This window comes from Podarcis vaucheri (assembly GCF_965113315.1).
Source record: "Podarcis vaucheri genome assembly, chromosome: 6".
Classification (NCBI taxonomy): Eukaryota; Metazoa; Chordata; class Lepidosauria; order Squamata; family Lacertidae; genus Podarcis; species Podarcis vaucheri.
The window spans coordinates 76,613,168-76,636,516 of record NC_138764.1 but is presented as its reverse complement, the minus strand read 5'-3'; the positions used below and the strand labels follow the sequence as shown (position 1 = coordinate 76,636,516).

The 23,349-nt window shown below is 42.2% G+C and overlaps 2 protein-coding genes across 4 annotated transcripts in view; one reads left to right on the top strand and one right to left on the bottom strand.

The window, feature by feature from the left end:
* The first annotated feature begins 5 nt into the window (after positions 1 to 5).
* Positions 6 to 12,565, top strand: GSS (glutathione synthetase). Of its 2 annotated transcripts, none has more exons than XM_082226219.1 (13): positions 6 to 122; positions 2,480 to 2,637; positions 3,607 to 3,752; positions 4,377 to 4,452; positions 4,916 to 5,055; positions 6,286 to 6,402; positions 7,260 to 7,340; positions 7,929 to 8,006; positions 8,740 to 8,806; positions 9,723 to 9,917; positions 10,234 to 10,315; positions 10,829 to 11,018; positions 12,117 to 12,565. In XM_082226219.1, exons 2-13 carry the CDS (start codon positions 2,509 to 2,511, stop codon positions 12,238 to 12,240), a joined length of 1,425 nt encoding a protein of 474 aa, XP_082082345.1. In that variant the 5' UTR covers positions 6 to 122; positions 2,480 to 2,508; the 3' UTR covers positions 12,241 to 12,565. The 2 variants fall into 2 exon arrangements, with proteins under 2 accessions (XP_082082345.1, XP_082082346.1); XM_082226220.1 differs by lacking the exon at positions 6 to 122 and adding an exon at positions 294 to 536.
* Positions 12,566 to 13,961: 1,396 nt separating this feature from the next.
* Positions 13,962 to 23,349, bottom strand: part of ACSS2 (acyl-CoA synthetase short chain family member 2) — a 58,170-nt gene continuing 48,782 nt past the window's right edge. For both annotated transcript variants that reach the window (XM_082226025.1, XM_082226026.1), the window contains 3 exons: positions 19,273 to 19,449; positions 16,891 to 16,965; positions 13,962 to 16,014 (listed from right to left, as the gene is read on the bottom strand). In XM_082226025.1, the coding sequence (XP_082082151.1) occupies positions 15,887 to 16,014; positions 16,891 to 16,965; positions 19,273 to 19,449 (380 nt within the window). In that variant the 3' untranslated portion in view covers positions 13,962 to 15,886. The remainder of the gene's footprint in view (positions 16,015 to 16,890; positions 16,966 to 19,272; positions 19,450 to 23,349) is intronic.

The following is a 23,349-nucleotide window of genomic DNA, read 5'->3' as shown; positions in this document are numbered from 1 at the left end:
GGCGAGTCGGCTTCTCGATAGGCTGGCGGGGTAGCCAATCTGTGAGAGGGCCATCTGATTCTTAGCGCCTGAAGAGTAGAGCGCTCTCGGTTGGGGACTTTCACTCGAGTGACTGACTCCAGGTACCCGGATTTAAAAATAGAGGGAGGGGGGAGGGTCTCCGTCACCGTGTTTCCTCCAACGGTTGCATAGGCAGTTGAAATGTGAGGAGGCGGGTGTGGTCGGGGCGAGGGAGCGGGAGGGGAGAGCTTCTTGAGGGGGCGGTGGGGGTCCTCGGACTCGCTCGCCTCTGCCCTGCCGCGTTGGAGCCGGGAAGCGGGAGCGCCGAGGGCAAAGTGGTGCCAACCCACCCGCTGTCTCCCCGAACGACGAGAAGTTGTGGTTGTTGTTGGGGTGGGGATTAAAGGCAGAATAGTTTTATCCCCGTTTAATTAATTATGGAGGGCGAAATGTTTGGGGGCTAATCCTTACTTGAGGGACTAGGAGTGGCGGAAGTGGCCTGGGGCTAAACGATGTACAATGCCCAGGAGGCAAAGGTTAGTATTCAGAGGCAAACATGGGCCACATGCGCCCCATAGAAAGGGGGGCGAGGACAAGCTGTCAGGCTGTTTTATGAAGGAAGAGTGGCGGGGGGGGGGGGAGACAGAGAGCATTTTGTATCACTGGGGCATCTAGTCTGAAATATGAAGGCTATTTACATGCATACACAGATATTTTCTCCAACTGCACAATCATTTTTAAACTAACGTGCTGGAGTTGGGTTGTGAATGACTCAGCATTTGCTTCCTTGTGTTTGCCGTGGGAGACTCCCCCCCCACACACACACACTTCCCTTAAGTCTCCCACTGCCTCAGTGATTTGGTACATTGATTAAAATAATCCAGAACTAATATTTTAAGGAAAGTTTGAATTTTATCTGGTTGCATTGAATTTCACTACGGTTTTGTTATCATTCTTTCTTTGCACTACCTTTGTGACACACAAGGAGAATGCCTTATGGAATGTCCATAGACGTCCAGGTTTTTCCCAGCATGTGGTGTAAAAAATGTGCCTAAATGTGTATGTACTTAAAGAGCTGCTCTCTTGGTGGTTAAACCTGAGCAATTTAAGTGAAAGGGTGGGCGTACATGTGACAAGTATATGTGATCTAGGAGAGTTTTAAATTGCTTACTTAAAAAGGCTGGAAAATGTCGTAGTCATTATGACTATTACAGCTAAACAGCCTTTTTCAGTATGGCTTTGTGTACAGGTTTTCTCTTGAACAAGCTATTGTCATAAGCCTGAGTTTGTTTAGAGTTTAAAGCATGCGAGTTCTGTTTTGACATGAAGAGTTGAGATCCATATCCTTAGGGATTAATTATTCTACTTGTTGGTACCTGAAATCATACCTCACTGCTAATGGACCACAGCCCTGCCCAAGAGGTACAACTGCCAGATGCACTTTGGAGCTACATTTAAAATGCTCAGAAACTGACAGATTCCTCTAACACAAATGAATACTTCAATCAATGCAGTTTATCCTAATATGACCAACTAACCTGTCTAATATGTGCAAACATAGATACCACATTGCATTCTGGGAGCTCATCCTCACAGTGTTGACTGCTGGATTCAGGTTATGCAGACACAGTCAGGGAGTTGTTACAAAAGGACAGTGTGATAAATTGATGACAGTGTGACATTTGTTTTGCAGCTTTGTTCACACAAATGAACAGCAGAGAGTGAAGCTGCACTTTATGTACATTCTGCGGTTGTGGGGTGCAGGGGAAATGATACATACCTTCACCATTTTAATTTCTAGCCTGTCCATTATTTCATTAGAAAAATACATATTGTAACAAAGGAAAATAAAATTTATATGTTTATATGCAGCATTTGCATGCTACCCCATAATACAAAGTTATCTGGGCAGCTTGCAATAAACAAAACAAAACATGAAAACATTTATTCTGTCTTGATTTTATGCAACAAAAATGGAGATGCTTCTTTATTGTGCCACTCCCTGTCATTCCAGATCTGCCCTCAAAACAGATTTAGGAGAAGGGGAGGAGAAAGTCCTATTGTGAAAGCAGAAGTTGTTACACTTGCACAAAGGGCTACATGTTGCTTCATTAAATCTAAATGATTATTTAGCTTGTATCCAGGGCTGGTTCTGCCATGGAGTAGGGTAAGAAGCCTGCTGCAGCCAGCACCATTTGTTTATTAATTAAATTTATATGCCTCCCTTCCTCCCAATGAGCTCAGGGTGGCAGTGAAGGGCAGATAGTTGATGAAGGCAGAAAACACTGTCTGAATGGTAAAGTAAGATTTCTTTAAAAGTTTTCACCCTAATAGGGGGCTCTACTTCAGGCAGAAAAATCATTGGACCGTACTGCTTCTCTAGGATTCCATTACCATAAATTTCTGAAACAGTGTTTTTCTTCCACCTTCAAATGTTGGGTTCCCCTGCCTTATAGTAATTATTTTTAAATGCTTTCAGATTTATTCTCTGCTGCCTCAGCCTTCACAATGACTGCCCCTTGGAAAGACATTTTGTGTAATGTCCAGCTCATTCAGTATGTGGCACCAATTGCAGTGGATTCGGCACTACTTGAAGGTGTTCTCATGAGGACCAAAGATGACCCCAATGCATCTGATGTAAGCTTAAAACTAGATTTCATGATCCAACACCCATGGAAGGAAGATGGTAAAACTTGGGGAAAAAATCCCAGTGACAACATAGTCGGCATGTTGTTAGGGAAGGGAAAAGCTTTGGGATTCTTAAGTGGGGCTAGTTCTCACCAGGATGCACTGTCCATTTGTGACATTAGCCATACCAGACTTTTTTTTACATCCTAGCCTTATGCTGCCATGACAATTTGCTACTTTCACCCATAAAATAGTCCATTTTCCTCTTCACTGGAGCACCATGCAGTATGAACTGGGCAGGCACATGGGGAGATTGCTGCTGGTTCATTGCATGTATCACACAATTCACATAAAGCTGGCTCCACATTGTCATGTATACAGTTGTGTGCATAAACAGCTTTGTCAGTCAGTGTGTTTATCCTTCACTGTGTCCCCATCCCTTCATTATGTCTGTGCTAATGTTCACGTGTGTATTGCCAACATTTATAGTCCCAACTAGCAGACGCCTGCAACACACAGTCACTTTGCTAATGTTTATTGTAAGCACTATCCAGCTCACACTAACCTTTCTTCATGCAGTGAACATAACTGGAGAAATTCCCCTTGCCATTTTGCCCTAGCTTTCCTCCACGTGAGGGTATATTTGTAATTAACATTATATAGAGGAATCTGGCTGTGTGAACTTGCGCAATGCAAGTAGGCCAGTCAGTGTGTTGCATGGAGCGAAAGGGAACTCTTCACTCCCATTTCCTTTACCTTATCCTTTGTAGCTCTTAGGTGGCTCTCCTCCCTGCTCCTACATCACCTTATCTCACCGCACCCCAGATTACTGCAGGTATAGTTCCATTCTAGTACTGTTGTATTGTATCCCCTATATTCATCCTGTATGTCCCCAAGTTTTAAAAGGGCTTAACCTGATTTGTTACTGGAAGGAAGTGGTAGTTCTTGACACGTTAATTTTTAAACCTTTGTCAATAGGTGGTGAATTATGCTCCCTTTACACTGCTCCCATCTGCAGTACCAAGCAGTCTACTTGAGCAAGCCTATTCAGTTCAACAAGACTTTAACCTGCTGGTAGATGAAGTTAGCCGGAACACAGAATTTCTGGAACGCACTCTTGCAAGGTACATATTACGTATTAGGAAAAAAGAACTTTGAATTTAAACTCCTTAATCTTGGATATACTTCTGATTTGTACTACGGTTAGTTTAGTTTTAACCTAATGTTCCTAAATGTCTCATAATCATTAACTCCCTTGCCTGTTAGCCTGATTGGCAGTTGGCTAATTGAAGAGGAAAGGTTAGAGAACAACTAAAGCTTTCTTTTACAATGCATGTTTTTGTTCTGTGTGAACACAAGCTTTGTGAAATCTGACACATGATTCCAAGACTGCTAGTCCCCCCCTCCCCCTTAGGAAAGGTTTTCAGGAGGCAAAATTTTCATCCTTAGGTAAAGCCTCACCAGCTGTTTTTTAGATTGTCAGACAGCTATTCAAGGCACAAGAGGTCTTTAAACATTTATGTAGACATAAGCCCTCCTGATTTCATAGAACTAGCATCTTTCATGTAATATGTTCAGAGCTGGGGTATAACATGAAATCATCTTGCCATTATTGCTAAGGCCACAATTCACGGGCTTGACAAAGAAGTATTAACGTCAAATGGTTTTACATAAAAGATTGTAATGATAATTTCCTTGTTTTGTCACAGCAGGCTTGAGTACTAAAGATTTGTTTTCTCTCCTCTTAGTACTGTCAAAGTAGATGACTTTACAGCTCAGCTTTTCAAAATCTACAAGCAAGTTTTGAAAGAAGGAATAACTCAGGTATTCCATGATAATATATGATTTAATATGTTTGGTTTTTTAGTGTTTTTAATAGTTGTTTGAAACTGTATTTTACTAATAATTGTATTAATTCTCTTTGTAAACTGCTTTGAGGGTTGTTTGTTTACAATCAAACGGTGTCTATTTTTTGTTTAAATAAATAATATGGTAGTTGCACAGTAATCAAATATGATTTTTTTAACTGTCAAAATATTATTATTATTATTTATTTATTTTATTATTAAAATTGTATACCATCCATCGCAAGATGGTTCACAGCATAAAAATAAAAGATAAAAACATGAAATGCATAATAAAAACAAAAACAAAACAAAACAAAACAAAACACCACCACCTCCCCCATAAGATGTTTTTAGCTCAGTTGGCACTTGACAGATAATGTCTAGAATCCTCTTTGGAATGGTGGCTGCTCCATTTCTTGCTACTTTTTTGCCTTGTCCAGTCTGTGTTTTTAGGAATTAATCGCTCTGATTACATGTTTGACTATGGTGCAGAAGGCACTCCAGCTCTAAAGCAAATAGAAATAAACACTATTGCTGCCAGCTTTGGAGGCCTCACATCTAGAACCACTGCGGTGCATCGGTAAGGACTTCCAGACTGTGTGTCTTTCTGTGTGTTTTTTCAGCAAAATAACTTCTAGCTGGCTTATAGATGGTCCTTCATGTCTTATCCTTTCGCCAAGGCTGTGTATAATTCTGCTGTACTGGTGAGGTACAAAGAGCTAGACAAGATGCTAAAGGCCTACCCCCTCACCTACTGCTCATTCTTCCCTTATCTAGCTTTTGAGACTACCTGGCAATGTCTGCCCATGTTACAGAAGCCACTTTAAAATTGGCATAGCAAACCAATACCCTGATTTGCTGTGCTGGAGGGCGTTTGGATGAGGCAGATGCGTATCTCCACCCAGTTCTGCCTGGCTCCACTGGCCAATGCCTTTGCCCAGATGAGAGGCAAAAGCTACTATTGGCAGTATGCTTACAGGCAGTAGCCAACAGAAACCCCTGCAATGGGCCGAGTTAGGCTAGCACAATATGTGTGTGATCTTGAACTGAGCCTGCTGCTCTTGTGTGATGCCAATGTATCTTAATCTAGGCCTCTTTGTTGCACCAGCCTAGGAGGTAATCTAGCATCTAGCATTTCCACCTTCCTTTCTGAGAATCACAAGCAGTAGCATTGTAGATGTGACTCTCAGTGAGTCTTGTCACAGCTGGCCATCACAACCTCAGATGACTTATTTATTATGAAAAATGAAATCTGAGGTTCTCACGATATTGAATTCTGATCCCAATTCTGATTTTTGCACTTGGGCAGTGCAATCAGAGAAGACACAGTACCATGTTGTGTCCTTTTGGAAAAGCTTTGTCTGTTATATATAGCTTTCAGGAATCTATTGTCAAGTGCAAAATTAATTTATAGTACCTGGAAACATGCAAAACTTGATTTCCTCTTTCACGATGGGACACTGTCCCCCCCATGTATTCCCCCAAATCTGTTCCAGGGTTTCCCGCAGCCCTCTGCAGCAAATTTGGGGAAAGGAGGGGCACAAGGGGGAGGAGAGGTGGAGAAAGTCTTACTTTGCAAGTGGAAATCCTTGCGCTGAAAGGACGCATTAGCTGGATTACTTCGCCATGACTTTACTGTCAACTACTGGGCTTACATATATTTGGCATGCAAAAGTAACTTTGTACACACGTGCACCATTCATAAAGGATGGTTGGCATTTGTACTTTACATCTCAATTGGTTGGCTCTTCAATTGCAGCTGTGTACAGTGAATTGTTGTGTGACTTTTCTATATGCATCCCAATTGCAGGCATGTGTTGAACGTTCTAGGGAAATCTAAGGAAGCCTCAAAATTACTGACCAATAATCCAGCCAAAGGGATTGCCACGGGCATTGCAAAAGCTTGGGAACTCTACGGCTCAGACAGGTAGGGGAAGAGAACTGCAAGCTCTACATAGCTATGATTGTTGTTCATCTGCATGAAATATGCTCTGTTACTTCTTGTTTTCACAAACAAGAAAATGCAAATAAGCCCTCTGTCTCCATCTTATAGAATATTGAAGGAAGTGTATGATAGGAATAGGCACATGAAGGAAAACTGGGAAAGAGAATTTTATCTTCCTATGCAGTAGGTTTTCATTCCCTTCTTTAGGGGGACAACAACATTCCTGTATGTTATGGAAGACACCTCCTTTGAAATGTCTCTTGGCATAGATGGAAAAACTGGTCTCAGGGCCACTACCTGCAAAACAATGCCGGCAGTAGTGGGGGGTTTTCTTCACTGAACCAGGAGGGTCTGTTTATAGACCTTTCTCTCCCCAGCTAGATAAATCAACTGAAGCTGTTTTACATATAATTCTACTGTTTAACTACTTGTTTAACCCACTTCCTCTTATAGGGTAGGACCAAAAAAGCTAGTATAACTATTTGAAGGAAGACCCTAGCTGTTGGATGCATGGATTATTTGGAAACCTTTCAGATGTTAAACTATAAATTCCTTATTATGGATATCTCCTCTTTGTATCTGTTTGATTCTTTGTATAATTGTCATATACATGCCCAAAGATGTAGAAGAAAGGCGTAGAAACAGCAGGGAGTGGCAAATGTACAGTATAAAGCAGCACTCTATTGTGCCTTCCTGCAAGTATTATCTGGCACTGTAGTTTTGGCCTGTTGTAGAAGTTTTCAGTACAGCTGCTGTAAATAGTAGTAAGTAAGAAGCACAAAAAAAATTTTTAAATGAGAAAACTTAGTATATTGATATATGTTCTGTTTTTGTTTCAGAGCAGTGGTAATGTTCCTAGTTGAAGAGGCTCAGAGGAATATTTTTGACCAACGCTGTGTAGAAAATGAACTTTGGATGAGGTAATTTTTTTCATTTAATAAGATGAAGTGTTTCATGTAATGCCATTTAATTAGTCCTGTGAAATCTGGTCTTACTTACATCATTCCTGCTTAATGACTTTTTTTTTGGCTCTGCTAAATAATACTTTTTAAAGATAAATTCATTACAATTTTAAGGTGCAAAAAGACTGTTGTCCTAGTAAAACCTAATGATACGATTTAGCATTTAACTCTCCTATTATAATTAACAGGACTTGAAGGGTTTAAAACTGCAATCTGATACCCACTGACCTCCGAGTAAGCCCCACTGAAATTAATGGGACAAACTTCAGAGTAGACATCCTCTGTGCTATAACAGGCTGGATTGTTCTCTGTGTGATACCTCACTGCAGAAAGGTTCTGTGACAAAAGTGGGCTCTTCAATACTGTTAGAAGTTCAATGCATATTGTATATAGCTACATTATCTTTTCCTAACTAAGCTTTAAAATACAATGCAGGATTTATAACATGAACATATATAAAGCTAATCTCATAATGCAATTGTGACTTACTCCCAGGTAATTGTGTATAGGACTTTAGCCTTAATAGTTCTTGTCTGTTTCCTAAAGGAATATCCGGGTGATCCGAAGAAGATTTAAAGATGTGTTTGAAAAAGCATCTTTGGACAATGACAAGAGATTGCATATGTAAGTATAGTGAGCACACAAACTTTAGCTTAATGTGTGGATAGCCCATATGTGGTTTCAAGGAGGATTTCATGCTGTAGTTTTGGCATATGTAAGAAATATCACAGGCTGATGTTGGGAGTGCTAATAAGTCCACTTTGATATGCTTATTGTTGTTGTTGTTTAGTTGTTTAGTCGTGTCCAACTCTTCGCGACCTCATGGACCAGAGCACGCCAGGCACTCCTGTCTTCCACTGTCTCCCGCAGTTTGCATAATAAACTTCATTTTGGGTTGTTATGTAAACATTAAGTATCTGCTATGTTTCCGGGGTTTTAATGAAGACTCTTATTTTCATTAATGTTGCTGTTAATAAAACAAGTGCGTTCAGACTGTCAAGATTCAGGTCATGCTACTCGTTTGGAAACTTCATTGCTATGCAGTTCTTACATGTTCAGTTATGTACTACTGATACACAACTTAAAACATGGAAAGTTGCTATATAGAATTCACCAAAGAACTCTGAAAGGAACTAATATTTGTATCCATAAGCAGAGAGATTGTGATCTATTGATCCACTAGGTAATTTATTTCAAAGCTTTCTTTTGTAAGTCTCTTCTTGCAGGATTAGAAAACAATTCATAAATGGAACAGAATCCTACATCTGTAGAATGTATTGTATATAATATTTTAATCTTGTGTGTGAGAGAGCCATGTTGAAGGAACCATTGATTGTTTTCCTTATCTTTATTTCAGAGATGGGGAGGAAGTTGCAGTGGTGTACTATAGAGAAGGTTACGTGCCAAAGAATTATAACAAACAGGTTTGTATTACTGGGTAATACCCAGCTAAGTCATACTCTGAGTGGACCCACTGAAACAATTAAGTCCATTGATTGCAATGGGTCTACTCTAATTGACACTGAATATCATCCACTGTCTTGAAATCTTGAGTGCAAGCTCTGCGGCACTGTAAGTGACATTATCCTTGGCACAGTTGGACCCCAAATATGAATTCAGTGCATGTGTAATTCTTTAGTTGTTTGGTAATCACCTGGGGAATTCTGAATACATTCTATCAAACAGCTAATTCTAGAAGTAGTTCAGCCAATTTCCCAAGACATCTAGCTGGTGGAAGTGATATCTTAACCTGTTCCGTGCCGAGAGACTGGTGGCTTGTTTGCCTCAATATGCTATCTATATCTACATATTTTTAAAATGAGGTTTCCAGTTGAATTGGCAGGTTACTTCAGAGCTTAATAGTCATGGTGCTTTTAGCTGACTTGCTATATGCAGGCTTGTGGCTATCATGGGTAAATAGAAATGTTTTCTAGCCACGTATTCAGTTTGAGCTCTGAAAATATCAGTTTTTGCTAGGTTTTGTTGTGCCTTGAGTAGCAGTGGCGTGTGTATCTGCATACAATTATATCATTCTTACCAATGCCACCCTTCCAAGGGGTCATGAGGAGGGACCCAGCCGCTTATGGTTCCTCCACTTGATCCTAGGTTTGCCTCTTGGGGTGATTCTCTGAATGGCTTGGAAGGAGGTGTGTGGAGCTGCAAGGCTAAATATGAAAACCCCCTCTGCAAGCAGAAGATGGTACTTTGGATCCCAGTTAGTGTCAACCTCTGCACCTACCCATGTATTTGAATGCATAAAACTCCCAATTTTGAAATATTAAACAATACATGTTATATAGAACCTTGATTGAAATTATCTTTTTTCTGTTTTTGTGAAAGAACTGGGAGGCACGTTTGCTGTTGGAAAGATCTAGAGCAGTTAAGTGCCCTGATATTGCCACACAGCTTGCTGGGACCAAAAAAGTTCAGCAGGAGCTGAGCCGACCAGGAACACTGGAAAAATTACTGCCAAATAAACCAGAAGCAGTGGCTCGATTAAGAGCAACATTCACTGGCCTTTATTCTATGGAGATGGTAAGTAGTAATGCGTAGAGGGATACGTACACTGCCTTGAACTGGATGTATTTTTAAAAATGGAGCACAGTACAACATCTGAGGAGATTGTTGTGATGAATATGTTCTTATAGTCTTCATACATTGTGAAATCTGTTTTGTCAAGAATTTTATTTGTTAGGCAATAGAACTTAGTTAAAGCCAAAGTTGTAAAAAATATATATGCAAAACTTGTGCTGTGTGTGTGTGTGTGTGTGTGTGAGAGAGAGAGAGAGAGAGAGAGAAAGAGAGAGTGTATGTATGTGTATATATCTCCCCTTTCTCCTCCTGCTTGCAGGATGAAGAAGGTGATAAGATAATTGCCATGGCTATTGCTGACCCAGACCGCTTTGTGTTAAAGCCACAACGTGAGGGAGGAGGTCAGTAACTGGTTCTCTTTGTGTATGATGAGTCAACAGCCTGGTTCAAGGATCAGGACTTATCTGTATGCACACACCTTTTAAATAATTGTGTAAGAACAAAAGTAGCTTATTAGGGACAAATTGTCTTCCCTGATGCTGTAGCAAATAATTCTGTAGTGCTTTCTTCCAGTACTGTACTGCATATCTAAACTGAAATTTAAACTTAGTAGGAAAAAAGGTTACAAGCAATTTAGCTGATGAAACAAAATGTTGTGGAAGCATTATCTAAGCATATTCTACACATTTTGGATCAGCATCATTTCTCTCCAACCAACCACACACACACCATGAATTAGCTGATGGTTCAAGCCCACTGGCTTGCTTACCACTTACACTGCTGCCAGTCATTGGTGATTGCTTTTCTTCATGTTCTGTACATGCTGGGGTGGCTACAGGGACCCAACACACAACTTCATCCACCAGCTACTCCAGCTCTAGTGAATTCATTTTACCTGCTGCTGTGTTTGTCAGGGAACAACCTCTATGGTGAAGAGCTCAAGCAGGTTCTAGAGAAAATTAAAGACAGTCCAGAAAGGACCTCCTACATTCTCATGGACAAGATAAAGCCTCTCCCTGCACTGAATTATTTACTGAGGGCTCACAGTCCACTGAAAGTATCAGAATGTGTATCTGAATTGGGAATTTTTGGAGTCTACGTCAGGTGAGAAAGTAACATTACTTACTGGGTCTGTGCCTTTGCTTTTAATAGTTTTATATTCCTATGCATAGCATTGGTTAGCACTGGGCTAAATAATGTGTCACTGGACAGGAACTCTGGAGCAATGGAAGTGTTACAGAGCTCATTGGTGGTACTTTCTGTATCCATAGCATGTGTTCCAGGTGCAATCTGTAGCATCTCCAAAGTAGTGCTGTGGAAAAAAAAATACAGCACTTTTGTCAGTGAGGGTGTCTATTATACAAGAAGTATTCAAGCACATGTTGGAACCTTAGGTACAATTAAAGTGGTTTAAAGGGCTCTGTTGCCTAGCACAACAAATCTGCTTTAAAAAAACACTTCTGTTTTCAGAAGACATGGAGAAATGCATTGGCTTACGGGAATATGCGTAAGTCAGTGGAATGGACTTTCTCGGAAGGAGGTGGACTCTTCTTCATTGGAGGTTTTTAAGCAAAGGTTGGATGGCCATCTGTCAGGGATGCTTTAGTTGAGATTCCTGCATTGCAGGGGGTTGGACTAGATGACCCTTGGGGTCCCTTCCAACTCTGATTCTGTGTTAGCATGAATGCAGGCCAAAATCTCAGTTGTGTACCTGCTCTGCCTACAAATCAAAATGTATAATCAGTAAAGAGCAGATATAATCCAACCTCTGGGTATGCAAATTGGATGAGTGCTCAATAAACAGGTCTCTGGAGGGGCCAATGATCTTATGCAATATAAAGCAGCCTCCTACGTTTTTATTACTATGGCAGCAATATAATTAATAACAATAGTGTAACACACACATTGCTTAGTAGGTGGTGTGTGGGTGTATATAGAGGCCATTAGGTGCATTTATTCTAAAGCAGATACTAATTTTTGGGTGGGTAAATCACACAACCCTCCATTGTGCCCGCTGAAATAGTTATTGTCCATGCATAATTCTGTAAGAGTTGTAATACTCTTAAGTCAGTATGCATATATAAACACTGGTAAACTGTACATCAAGCAGGCACTGTTAACTAAGCAGGAGTTTGGTGAGATTGCAGAGTCAAAACTGTTACTATATGAATTTAATTAGTCCTTTTGATTTTTCTCTTGCAGACTGGGTCAGGATCTTGTGGTGAACAAGCATGTTGGCCATCTCTTGCGAACAAAGGCTGTTGAACATGCAGATGGCGGAGTAGCAGCTGGAGTGGCTGTTCTGGATACTCCCTATGTGATATGAAAACAGAATACCTCATCAATGACATCATCCTCACTGTGCTTAAAATAAGAGACATTCTCTTTTAGGGCATGATTGCCAACGGGCGGACATGACAATCGGATTGATATTGGAAGCCCTCCTCTCACCAGTGACCCCAAGATACAAAGCAGGCAGAGTTGCACTGCTTCTTCCTGGTCTCAAGAAAATACTGGATTCCAGTTGACTTTCTTTGACAATTTCCTGTTTGAAGCACCCTTAGCATGCTTCTCACAGACTTCATGCCCTTTTACTGTACTGTGACCATGGACAATCTGTTGATGTTCTAATCAGGCATTTCCTGAGACAGCACTATACAAGCTGCATGCACCTTCAAGGGCCTGGTAGCAAAATAGTGTATTATCTTGATCTCTTCTGCATTGGCGAGGGTTACTCTTCTGAGCATAAGATGCTGTGCAACACTTCCTGCTTTCTGCTACGTTCTTGTTTGAGAGGAATACATCACAAAGGAAAAACTGCATGCAAGGTCACAGAACAATGAACAAACATTATGATATGGCACAGGAAAAAGGGGACACAGTAGGAAAGGAAAAGAAAACCCCCAGACAAGAGTTGATTTTATTTCAATGCTCCTGGACCCCTCCTATAACATTTTGAAAAGGCAGAATGTGTATGCTAAAGGAAGAGGGTTAAGAAAAGGAAGGTGAGCTCTTGGGAAACAGATTTCAGAGACAAACAACGGTAATAAGAATGTCCTGTGATATAAGTTGTAAGGATCTCAGATTTTATTTTAGCTGAAATAACTGGTTGATCAATCTGGTCTATCCTATGCTACTTTGGTGAGTAATATCCAGTAGTCACATAATATAGTATGCTCAGAATCTGAACATATTTATTTTTGAAGAATACACTTGTGTTCAACATGCTATCTGCTGATTTTTTTGAAAGAAGCAGAAGTTAATCATGTTAAAGTTTTCAAACATTTTGAAACTATGGAAGATGTCTGCTCACCAAAACAAAACCCTGAGCATTAACAATTGGAATATACTCACCTACAAAACCAAGCTATGTGCCATTTTAAGATAGGGGAAATTTAATGAAGTCAGATAAGTTACTTTGAAACAGCATATCAATATTGTTTTTAAAAGATGGGGTTTATAGAGCTGGGATGGCTTTGGTTTTCTTTCTAAACAGCAGCATCTGAGTTTATACATGGATCTTTCTGGATCAAGGCCTTTGAACCTATTTTTTTAAACTACAAACTTCTTATGCCTAGAAAATATGTCTTTAGAGGAGAGGCTTATAAAATTAACATGTCTGGAGAGCACAGTATTAAGGACCAACAGGAAAAAAGGTAACAATTTAGACATATTTTCTCAGCAATTGTCTAAATGAGTTTTCTAAATAAAAGCACCTTGCTATCTAATGGAAAACAATCAGTGATAAAATTAATGGAGTTTCTTGTCCATGAATTTCAGTGAGTCAGCTCTGAGTTAGATTATCAATTGACAGAAGCCTGTGTTTTTAAAATAATGTTGCCTTAGCTTCGGAGAACTGCATGTAAGGAAAGCACAAGTTTCCAGGCTCTTTCTTTGCGAGGGAAACAGCTCAGAAGCATGCTGGGATTGTTCATCTTGTGCTGAACCACAGCTTTAGGGTTATATAAAAATGAAGCCAAAGTCTGGTCTAGGTTTCAAAATGAAAACCAGGCACTGTATATAAACAAAAAAATCCACAACCAACTGTGACGGCTTTATAGATTTTATTTCTTTGATTTATTTCAGTTAAAAACAATTCTAGCCATTTCCCAACCAAAATTATGTCAGACCAAGATTAAAAGGACTTATTTCATGTTACCAGCACATAGCAAGCCACTGGCTTACCTTTAATGCTGCAGGACATTAGATTAAATATACACCAATGTTGCAGACCACAGACAAGTGCATTTAGAATACTAACAGCAGGTAAGAAATGAGAAAGGTATAACCATGAGTCAAGGTCAGAAAAATGTTAAATTATTCATCAAGCACATGGTTTTCGGGACATGCTTTAATTACATGGGCAAAGAAGACATCTTGGGATACACCATTGTGGCTATCACAGTTAAAGCTTTGATTTCAATTTAAAAAATTGGAGGATGGCATTTTCCAGTTCAGCAGCACTGAAGGATGTGCTAGAATTACATACCCTGACAAAATTTATTGAGACAAGAAGCCTTTCTTTTCATCTACATTTATTAGGGAGTTTGTCTGAGTTGTGGGATCAAATTATTGGGGGGGGGGGATCCCAGTTATGTGTCCACATCTGATCTCTACCTAAACTTGATTTGATATTTTTTTCTTTGCTACCTGAATGGTGAAAAACCTAGAATAAGCAAATCCTTAACTGTGATTTTGCTGTATTGTGAATGATGGATATATTCACCCAACCATGAGAAAAGACACCTCTGCATAGTTGTCTGCAGAATGGTCACAGTGTTGTTATGATTATTTGTCCCTCCACAAAAGCAGCAACTCGTATTTGGTCACACATATGCCCATTATTATATCAAGAAATGGAAGCATAAACTGGACTAAATAAAAATTTACCTGGAAACACTTTCCACAAATGCAGCTACGCTTTCACCAGCCATAGGAAACATAGGTGAGAATCACAGGCTATATCCATTTTCTTCATGTGATTGTGTGTCATAGCTGGTCACGTGGAAAACCAAGTAACTGAACTGCCCCATGTCACTGAAACTTTGGGTATCACTACAGCACCTGCTTCTCATCCATCCAAGTGAATCCCTACCCATATTCAATTGGTACAGGAATTGCACCAACCAACAGCCACGGAAAATTTATGAACCTCCCTCTAGGATACATCTAGGCACTGAATGCAACTTTTCATGACAACAATTCCCTGAATTTGCTTCCACCCGCAAAAAAATTTGATGCACTGGGAAAATTCAGCTCTGCACACACACATACACAAATGTACTATTAAAATCCAAAACAAATAGATAGCCTTATTCCCTTTTGAGGGGGAAAGTCATTGTCATTAATAGCATGGAAAGTAGTTTTATACAGTTTCAGAGTTGCAGTTTTTCTATAAACTTCGATTTCCCCATGGCATGCAGCCAGAGGATCCAGGATTTTATAAAGAAAGAAAGAAAACTAATGAATGCTTGATTTCTAAAAAAAAAAATTGTTCCAATAATTCTTCCTCAACATGAGGATTACTGTTCAGTTTGTCGGTTCTCAAAGCCTTTAACTACCACTCGGGAGCAAAGCCATCTTTTCACACCAATGCCTACACATTCTAAGCTCTGCCCATTTGCAGCACGTTAAGAGGTAAAAAAATAAAATAAACAATTCATGAAACTAATCCATGAAAATTAAAATGTTAAGTCATTCTGTACGACGTGAATGAGGCTGGAATTTCAGATATGTAGTTACCGGTCTACAACATAATGCACACAGTTCTCCAGAGGCACAGACAACTAGATCTACAACACAAAAGGACTGGATCTTGGAGCACCAGTTTCTTCTCTTCATTTACAGCATTTTACATTCAGCTCAGCGTTGGGCAGCTTCTTCATCTCAAGAGAAACACTGTCATTGTCTCAATGGGGCCATATTCTCACCAAATCCCTGCACTACTGCTGTTTTCTTCTAGAATTGCCTTGCTACAGTATTGTCTCACACCGGTTGCTGAAAAGGTGGTTTATAACTGCTGGATCTGCCACAGTAGAGGTATCTCCCAGCTCCTGGTCATTTTTGGCAATTTTTCTTAATACCCGCCGCATAATTTTACCTGCAAAGAAATGGCAGTGTAACATCAAACTGTACTTGCATTCCAAGAAAAAGATGATTAATGAATGGTATTTAGGCAGTGACGCAGGATTTTAGGACATGCTGTTAAAAATAGGATATACACTGGGATTCTTGACCCCAGATTAGTCTACAAACATAAAATACAATGAATTGAATAAAATTAATAACTTGGGAGTAAAATTCTAAGCAACTTGCCCAAAGACAATAAAGTAATTGAGCTGTAGAGTTGGAAGGAACCCTAAGAGTCATCTAGTCCAATTCCCTACAATACAGGAATCTCAACTAAAGGCTCCAAGACAGATGGCCATACAACCAGAACTGAGTGGTACTATTACTTCCCTTGATGAGGGCACTAGACTTCTGTTGGTACAGCCTAGAATAGCATTAGCTTTTTTTGCTGCTGCATCACTCTTGACTTGCGCTAAGCTTGTGGTCTATTAAGCCCATGATGATAAACAACTTCTACTTTGCCTTGGGAGTTGCTGTCCACACAATTCCCACTGACCTATACGGGCATTATAATAAATAATAATACCCCACCCACCTGGCTGGGTTTCCCCACAAGCCACTACTGCCTTGTTACATACTAGAAATCCTTTCTGCCAATAAAAACAAATGTCATGCCATTCCTACAGTAGAGGCAAGAGGATTTCCATGTTTTCCACAAGGCTCCAAGACAACAGGGGCTACTAAATAGCTACTCACAGCTTTACTAGTTTTCCCAGTTTCCACACTGTGTTTCCAAAAAGAAAGCAGAGAATGGAAATTCAACTAGTAGCAAGAACCTGTAATGTAATGTATTTACAGCACCATGATCTGTGCTTCCTGCACATATACAGTAAAATCCATATCTTACCTGAGCGGGTTTTGGGGAGGCCAGGTGCATTCTGAATATAATCTGGTGTTGCAATGGGTCCAATCTTTTCTCTAACTGCAAATGAAAGATTAAGGATTTTAGCTATGATAGCCTCTGGACCGTTCGTGAAGCACCTGACTTGAGGAAATAAAACCCATGCAAACAGGGAGAATAGCTGAACAAGACACCAACATCCCACCCAGAAAGGAGAGAAATAGAATATCCTGGGGAAGTGGAAATGACTGGCATTCTCAATAGGAACACACTGCAATAAGTAAGGTAAAGGACCCCGGACAGTTAAGTCCAGTCAAAAGCGACTATGGGGTGTGGTGCTCATCTCACTTCAGGCCAAGGGAGCTGGCGTTTGTCCACAGACAGTTTTCTGGGTTGTGTGGCCAGTATGATTAAATGGCTTCTGGTGTGACAGGCCACTGTGATGAGGGCCAGAGCGCATGGAAACACCGTTTACCTTCCCACCGCAGTGGTGCCTATTTTTCTACTTGCACTGGTATGCTTTTGAACTGCTAGGTTGGCAGGAGCTGGGGCAAAGCAACGGGAGCTCACCGCGTCGCATGGATTCGAACTGCCAGACTTTGCAATTAGAAGCCCAAGAGGCTCAGTGGTTTAGACCACAGCACCCCCCTGCTCCCTGTTACACTGCAATGCAACTTTAACACACATAGTAGGGACAGAAAACAAAACCCTTTTCAGGAATAAGATTTGTAAATTGTAATATAAATTCTTCCTTGAGTGTTTCCACTTCAGTTTTGTAACAGAGGTTCTTCATTCATCGTTCCCATTTCCAATTAGAACGTATTCGTTCTTCTAAAAGGTATGCAACAGTTTTATTCTATTTGCTCTTATTTCTGACAGGAAGCAGTGTTTCTCAAACCAGAGGGACCCCTCCCACGCTGACTTCGCTGCATCTGTTGTGGCACTCCAATGGGGCATGGTCTAGATCCACAGTCAGTACACAGAAGGCACTAGCTCAGCCTCATGTGCCTGTTCCATCTGCAGGTGTCATCCTTGGCAGACCTCAGATGTCCCTTCACAGCTGCACAGTGGAAAGTGGGATTAGTTTGTCTCTCATTATAGTCTTTCAGGGAAACTCTTCTCCTTGATGAGTGCGTGAAAGGATTCTGCAGAATACAAGTGTCTGAATGACAAAGGGGCTGACCGGGAGTAACTAACACCAACAAGCCTGTTTTAAAAAGCAGCCACTCTGGGGAAGTCTTGCTCCGCTCATTAAAAACACATCAAATCATTTATGTTCCCGTAAGACCTCGGTCAGATAAATACCGCTACCCCAGAGTCCAATTTGGAAACCAACCTGTTGTGCAAACCCACCCTCCTCTACAGCAACTTTGCTGTCAAAGGGAAAGGAAGGGTTGTTGTGCATGCCTTGCCACTGCAAAACCCACACCCTGTTCACGGGCCATGCGGTCTGCCCTTATGTATTCAAGTCAGGTGCCAGCTGGCAAGGAGAGCAACATGTGGGAGGCAATAAGGCCAGCAGAGATAAATTTAGCTTCTGGGACTACTAAGCAATGAACCTTTTATTTGAAAACTGTCCTGCCAGCCAGGCTGTGGGATGATGCAAGTTGTGGGGGTGGGGCTTCATCTCAGGAAGATTAGAAGGGCTGAAGAATGATCTCCAAAAGAGAAAATCTGAGCCAGCAGGTAGCTTTCCTTTTGCTGAACAGGCTGGTGTGACATCCGCTCCACCAATGTGATCCTGGCTCAGCAACAGAGCACATGCTTACCATTCAATACCTAGTATATCCAGTTTTAAAAGAACTGGGTAAGAAGTGAAGGGAATGTCCTTTGCTGGATATTCCAGAGAGACTGCCAGTTGAACTAGATAATACCAAGGACAAAGAAAAAGCCCATCTAGCCCTGCATGCTGATCTCACAGTGGCCAACCCGATGGCCATGGGAAGCACCCAAGCAGGACCTGAGCACTACAGCACTCTGCCCTCTTGTGATTTCCAACAACTGCTATTCAGAAACACACTGCCTCTGACAGTGGTGGAGGAGGAGAACACAACCATCAGTGGCAATAACTACTGTGCCTTATCCTTCGTGATTTTTTTCTAATCCACTATTAAAGCCATCCAAGTTGGCAGCCATCACTGCTTCTTGTGGGAGCAAATTCCATAATTTAACTACATATGGGGTGAAGAAGTACTTCCTTTTGTTTTCCAACATTCAGTTTCATTGGGATGTGACCAGTTGGACAAAAAATCTAACCTGGCCAAAGGTGGCTTCTTCCTTTGTTGCATGTGCAGCATGCTACCCTGCCCCTCCCGCACCCATCTCACAAATCCAAAAGGACTTTCTGGCTCTTTTGCCAAGCGACATGCGATGGTCTACCAAGGTTACCTTGTTTCTTCAGTTCATCAACTAAGTTCTTTGTGAAGTCGTGACCATCCTTCAGCGTCACAAAACAGTAGAGGCACTCTCCCTTCACTGGGTGCGGGTGGCTTACTACTGCTGCCTCCGAAACCGCCAGGTGTTCCACCAAAGCAGATTCAACTTCTGCTGTACTCAGCAAGTGCCCTGCAAACAGAAAGAAATGGGGGCGTTTTCTTAAATTGAGATGGCTACCCAGGCAGTGGCGTAGCGTGGGTTCTCAGCACCCGGGGCAAGGCAAGTAATTTGCGCCCCCTAACCCGGGGCAAGGCAAGTAATTTGCGCCCCCTAACCCGTGGATTTTAGCACTCGAGTCTCTCCCCCCCCCAAGATGTTGCGCCAGGTGCAGCAGGCCCCCCTGCACCCCCACGCTACGCCACTGCTCCCACCACAAGTCTTCAGGACAGCCATCCAAAGGCTGGCGCGGGGAGAAGATCTCTCCGCCCCACCGCCAGCCTTCGGAGGAGGTCCGAGGACAGTGGGGTTCCTGCTTCCTCGAGGAGGGCCGGCCAAACGTGCCCCCCCAAATGTTGCGCCCGGTGCAGCCGGCACCCCTGGCACCCCCCACGCTACGCCACTGTACCCAGGCCTCTTCACTTTTCAAGAGGTTTTCCACAAAAGCCTATTGACATCAGGCAGGCCCCTTTACTGTGCGGTTTTCGGCACCTGCTGAAAATACCTTCATTTAGGAAAGCCTATCCATGTTGACATTGGTTTTAATCTAGTTTTTAGCTTATTGGGGTTTTTTATTTTAAAAAAATCTGAATATTTTATATAGTTGCTTTCAACTGTCTCTTTTTACTGATAACTTCATTGTTTTATTCTTTTTGTAAACTGAAGTTTTGTTTTGAGCAATCAAGCATCATATAAATTTTATGAAAATAAATAACTAAGCAAGCCAAGACCCATGCTGAAGGCTAGGGCTTAAGGTAATTCTATTGGCTGAGGCAACATGGTTATCCATTGGCATAGATTGCATATTGCCGAAGAAATATCATCACCTAAATAAAAAAGGAACCCTTTACACTAAAATCTTGGTCAAGATGTAAATGTTGCAAAATAGCATTCTAGAAAGGTACTATGGGAGAAAACACAGTTTGATCCCAAGTACAACTTGTAAAAGCTAAAAAATAAATAAAAGTAGCCAATAATAGTAAAGCAAACCATTTCTTAGTTTGGTGAGTTTGTTTTGTATTTTTTTGGGACTTCATAAGATAAAAGAGGAAAACATGTTTTCCTCTAGTCTATCTGAGAAGACTCCTTGAAGTTCCCCAAAGAGTATGCCTGCACTAATTCTGCTTGAGCGGATATGGTGCTATGTACCATGATAAATTATAAAAACAAAAACCAGAGACATGTAAATGTTAGATATTTCAATCTCTGAAAAGATACAGTAATAGCTTTCAAGTGCCCAGATATTCGATAGTTATGGAGACTCTTTGGACCATTATGAAAGGAAACCAAAAGGTCACATTGCAGCTAATATTATGTGCTTCCTGAAAACCCCATGACTATGCAGGAGTCACTGCCACAGTACAAACATTAAAATCCCTATAATAATAATATAATAATAATTTATTATTAATACCCCGCCCATCTGGCTGAGTTTCCCCAGCCACTCTGGGCGGCTCCCAATCAGTGTTAAAAATAGTACAGCGTTACATATTAAAAACTTCCCTGCCTTAAGATGTCTTCTGAATGTCAGGTAATTATTTATCTTTTTGACATCTGATGGGAGGGCGTTCCACAGGGCGGGCGCCACTACCGAGAAGGCCCTCTGTCTGGTTCCCTGTAGCCTCACTTCTCGCAATGAGGGAACCGCCAGAAGGCCCTCAGCGCTGGATCTCAGTGTCCCAGCTGAACAATCGGGGTGGAGACGCTCCTTCAGGTATACAGGACCGAGGCCGTTTAGGGCTTTAAAGTCAGCACCAACACTTTGAATCGTGCTCGGAAACGTACTGGGAGCCAATGCAGATCTCTCAGAACCGGTGTTATGTGGTCCCGGCGACCACTCCCAGTCACCAGTCTAGCTGCCGCATTCTGGATTAATTGCAGTTTCCGGGTCACCTTCAAAGGTAGCCCCACGTAGAGCGCGTTGCAGTAGTCCAAGCGTGAGATAACCAGAGCATGCACCACTCTGGCGAGACAGTTCGTGGGCAGGTAGGGTCTTAGCCTGCGTACCAGGTGGACCTGGTAGACAGCTGCCCTGGACACAGAGTTTACCTGGCCTCCATGGACAGCTGTGAGTCCAAAATGACTCCCAGGCTGCGCACCTGGTCCTTCAGGGGCACAGTTACCCCATTCAAGACCAGGGAATCCCCCACACCAACCCGCTCCCTGTCCCCCCAAAACAGTACTTCTGTCTTGTCAGGATTCAACCTCAATCTGTTAGCCGCCATCCATCCTCCAACCGCCTCCAGGCACTCACACAGGACCTTCACCACCTTCACTGGTTCTGATTTAAAGGAGAGGTAGAGCTGGGTGTCATCTGCATACTGATGAACACCCAGTCCAAACCCCCTGATGATCTCTCCCAGCGGCTTCATATAGATATTAAAAAGCGTGGAGGAGAGGACAGAACCCTGAGGCACCCCACAAGTGAGAGCCCAGGGGTCTGAACACTCATCCCCCACCACCACTTTCTGGACACGGCTCAGGAGGAAGGAGCGGAACCACTGTATGACGTTGAGCTCTAGCCCGTGTCAGGTCTGATTCAGAATGAGTTTTCCGCCACCAGCGCTCTAGCCGTCTCAATGATTTTTCATCACCCTCAGTTCCGGGGAAAACCACGGGGCTGTCCAGGCTCCATGCAATCGGAGAGGGCGCTTCGGAGCCAGACAGTCAATAGCCCTGGTTAACTCCGCATTCCAGCGTGCCACCAGGGAATCAGCTGAAAGGCCATCAACTTGGGATAAAGCATCCCCTACCACTCTCTGGAAGCCAATTGGATCCATTAAGTGGCGGGGCGGACCATCCGAATCGGTCCCACCTCCCTGCAGAGGGGAAGGGTTGTGGAGAAGTCCAGTTGCACCAGGAAGTGATCTGACCATGGCACTTCTTCTTTTTCGCTTTTAGTTAGTGTCAGACCACCAACATCCATAGAGGTGAACACCAAGTCTAAGGCATGTCCACGGCTATGAGTTGGGCCAAACTTATTCAGGGACAGCCCCATGGAGGCCATGCTTTCCACGAAGTCCCGAGCAGCCCCTTGTAAGGTCATGTCAGCATGGATGTTAAAATCCCCCATGACAACCAAGCTAGGTGTCTCCAGGAGCATATCCGCCACGACCTGAAGCAGCTCGGGCAGGGAATCCTTGGTGCAGCGGGGAGGTCGGTACACCAGTAGGAATCCTGTACTGCCCCTATTGCCCAACTTCCAGAACATGCACTCAGAAAACTGGGTCTTCCCAATAGGACGCCTGGTGCAGACTAATGACTTCCTAAAAATCACTGCAACCCCACCTCCCCACCCAGATGACCTGGGTTGCTGTGCATAAGAGAAACCTGGTGGGCAAGCAGCGGCAAGGACAGGCCCATCTGCTTCATCCAACCAGGTCTCTGTCACACATGCCAGGTCAAATCCTCCATCCACAATCAGGTCGTGGATGGCAGTGGTTTTATTCATCATTGACCTGGCATTGCACAGCAACACTTTCAGGTCATGTGGGTTTCCCTTGCTGATTACTGTATCCTTCCGGTCAGAACCAGACCTGGATAGTCCTCAAACAACGACTAAACCTGCCTCCTCGGTAATGACATGGAAAATGGGGCAGACAAAACTATAAAGTAGAAAGAATCTCTTAAGGGGATGGGCTTAGACATTGGTTGCTTTCAGGTAAGCTTTATGCACCTGCATCAATCCCTATGATTCCATTGCACTCCATGCTTTGCACATGGAGAAAAACAAACCATTTTTAACCATAATTTTGTATTATGTATAAACCACACGAGTGGCTAATGGCTTCCAAACAAGCCAGGATTCCTTATTGTTTTGATGACAGTGACTATAGTTCCCAGTTTACACAAATCAGGCACTAACATCTAACT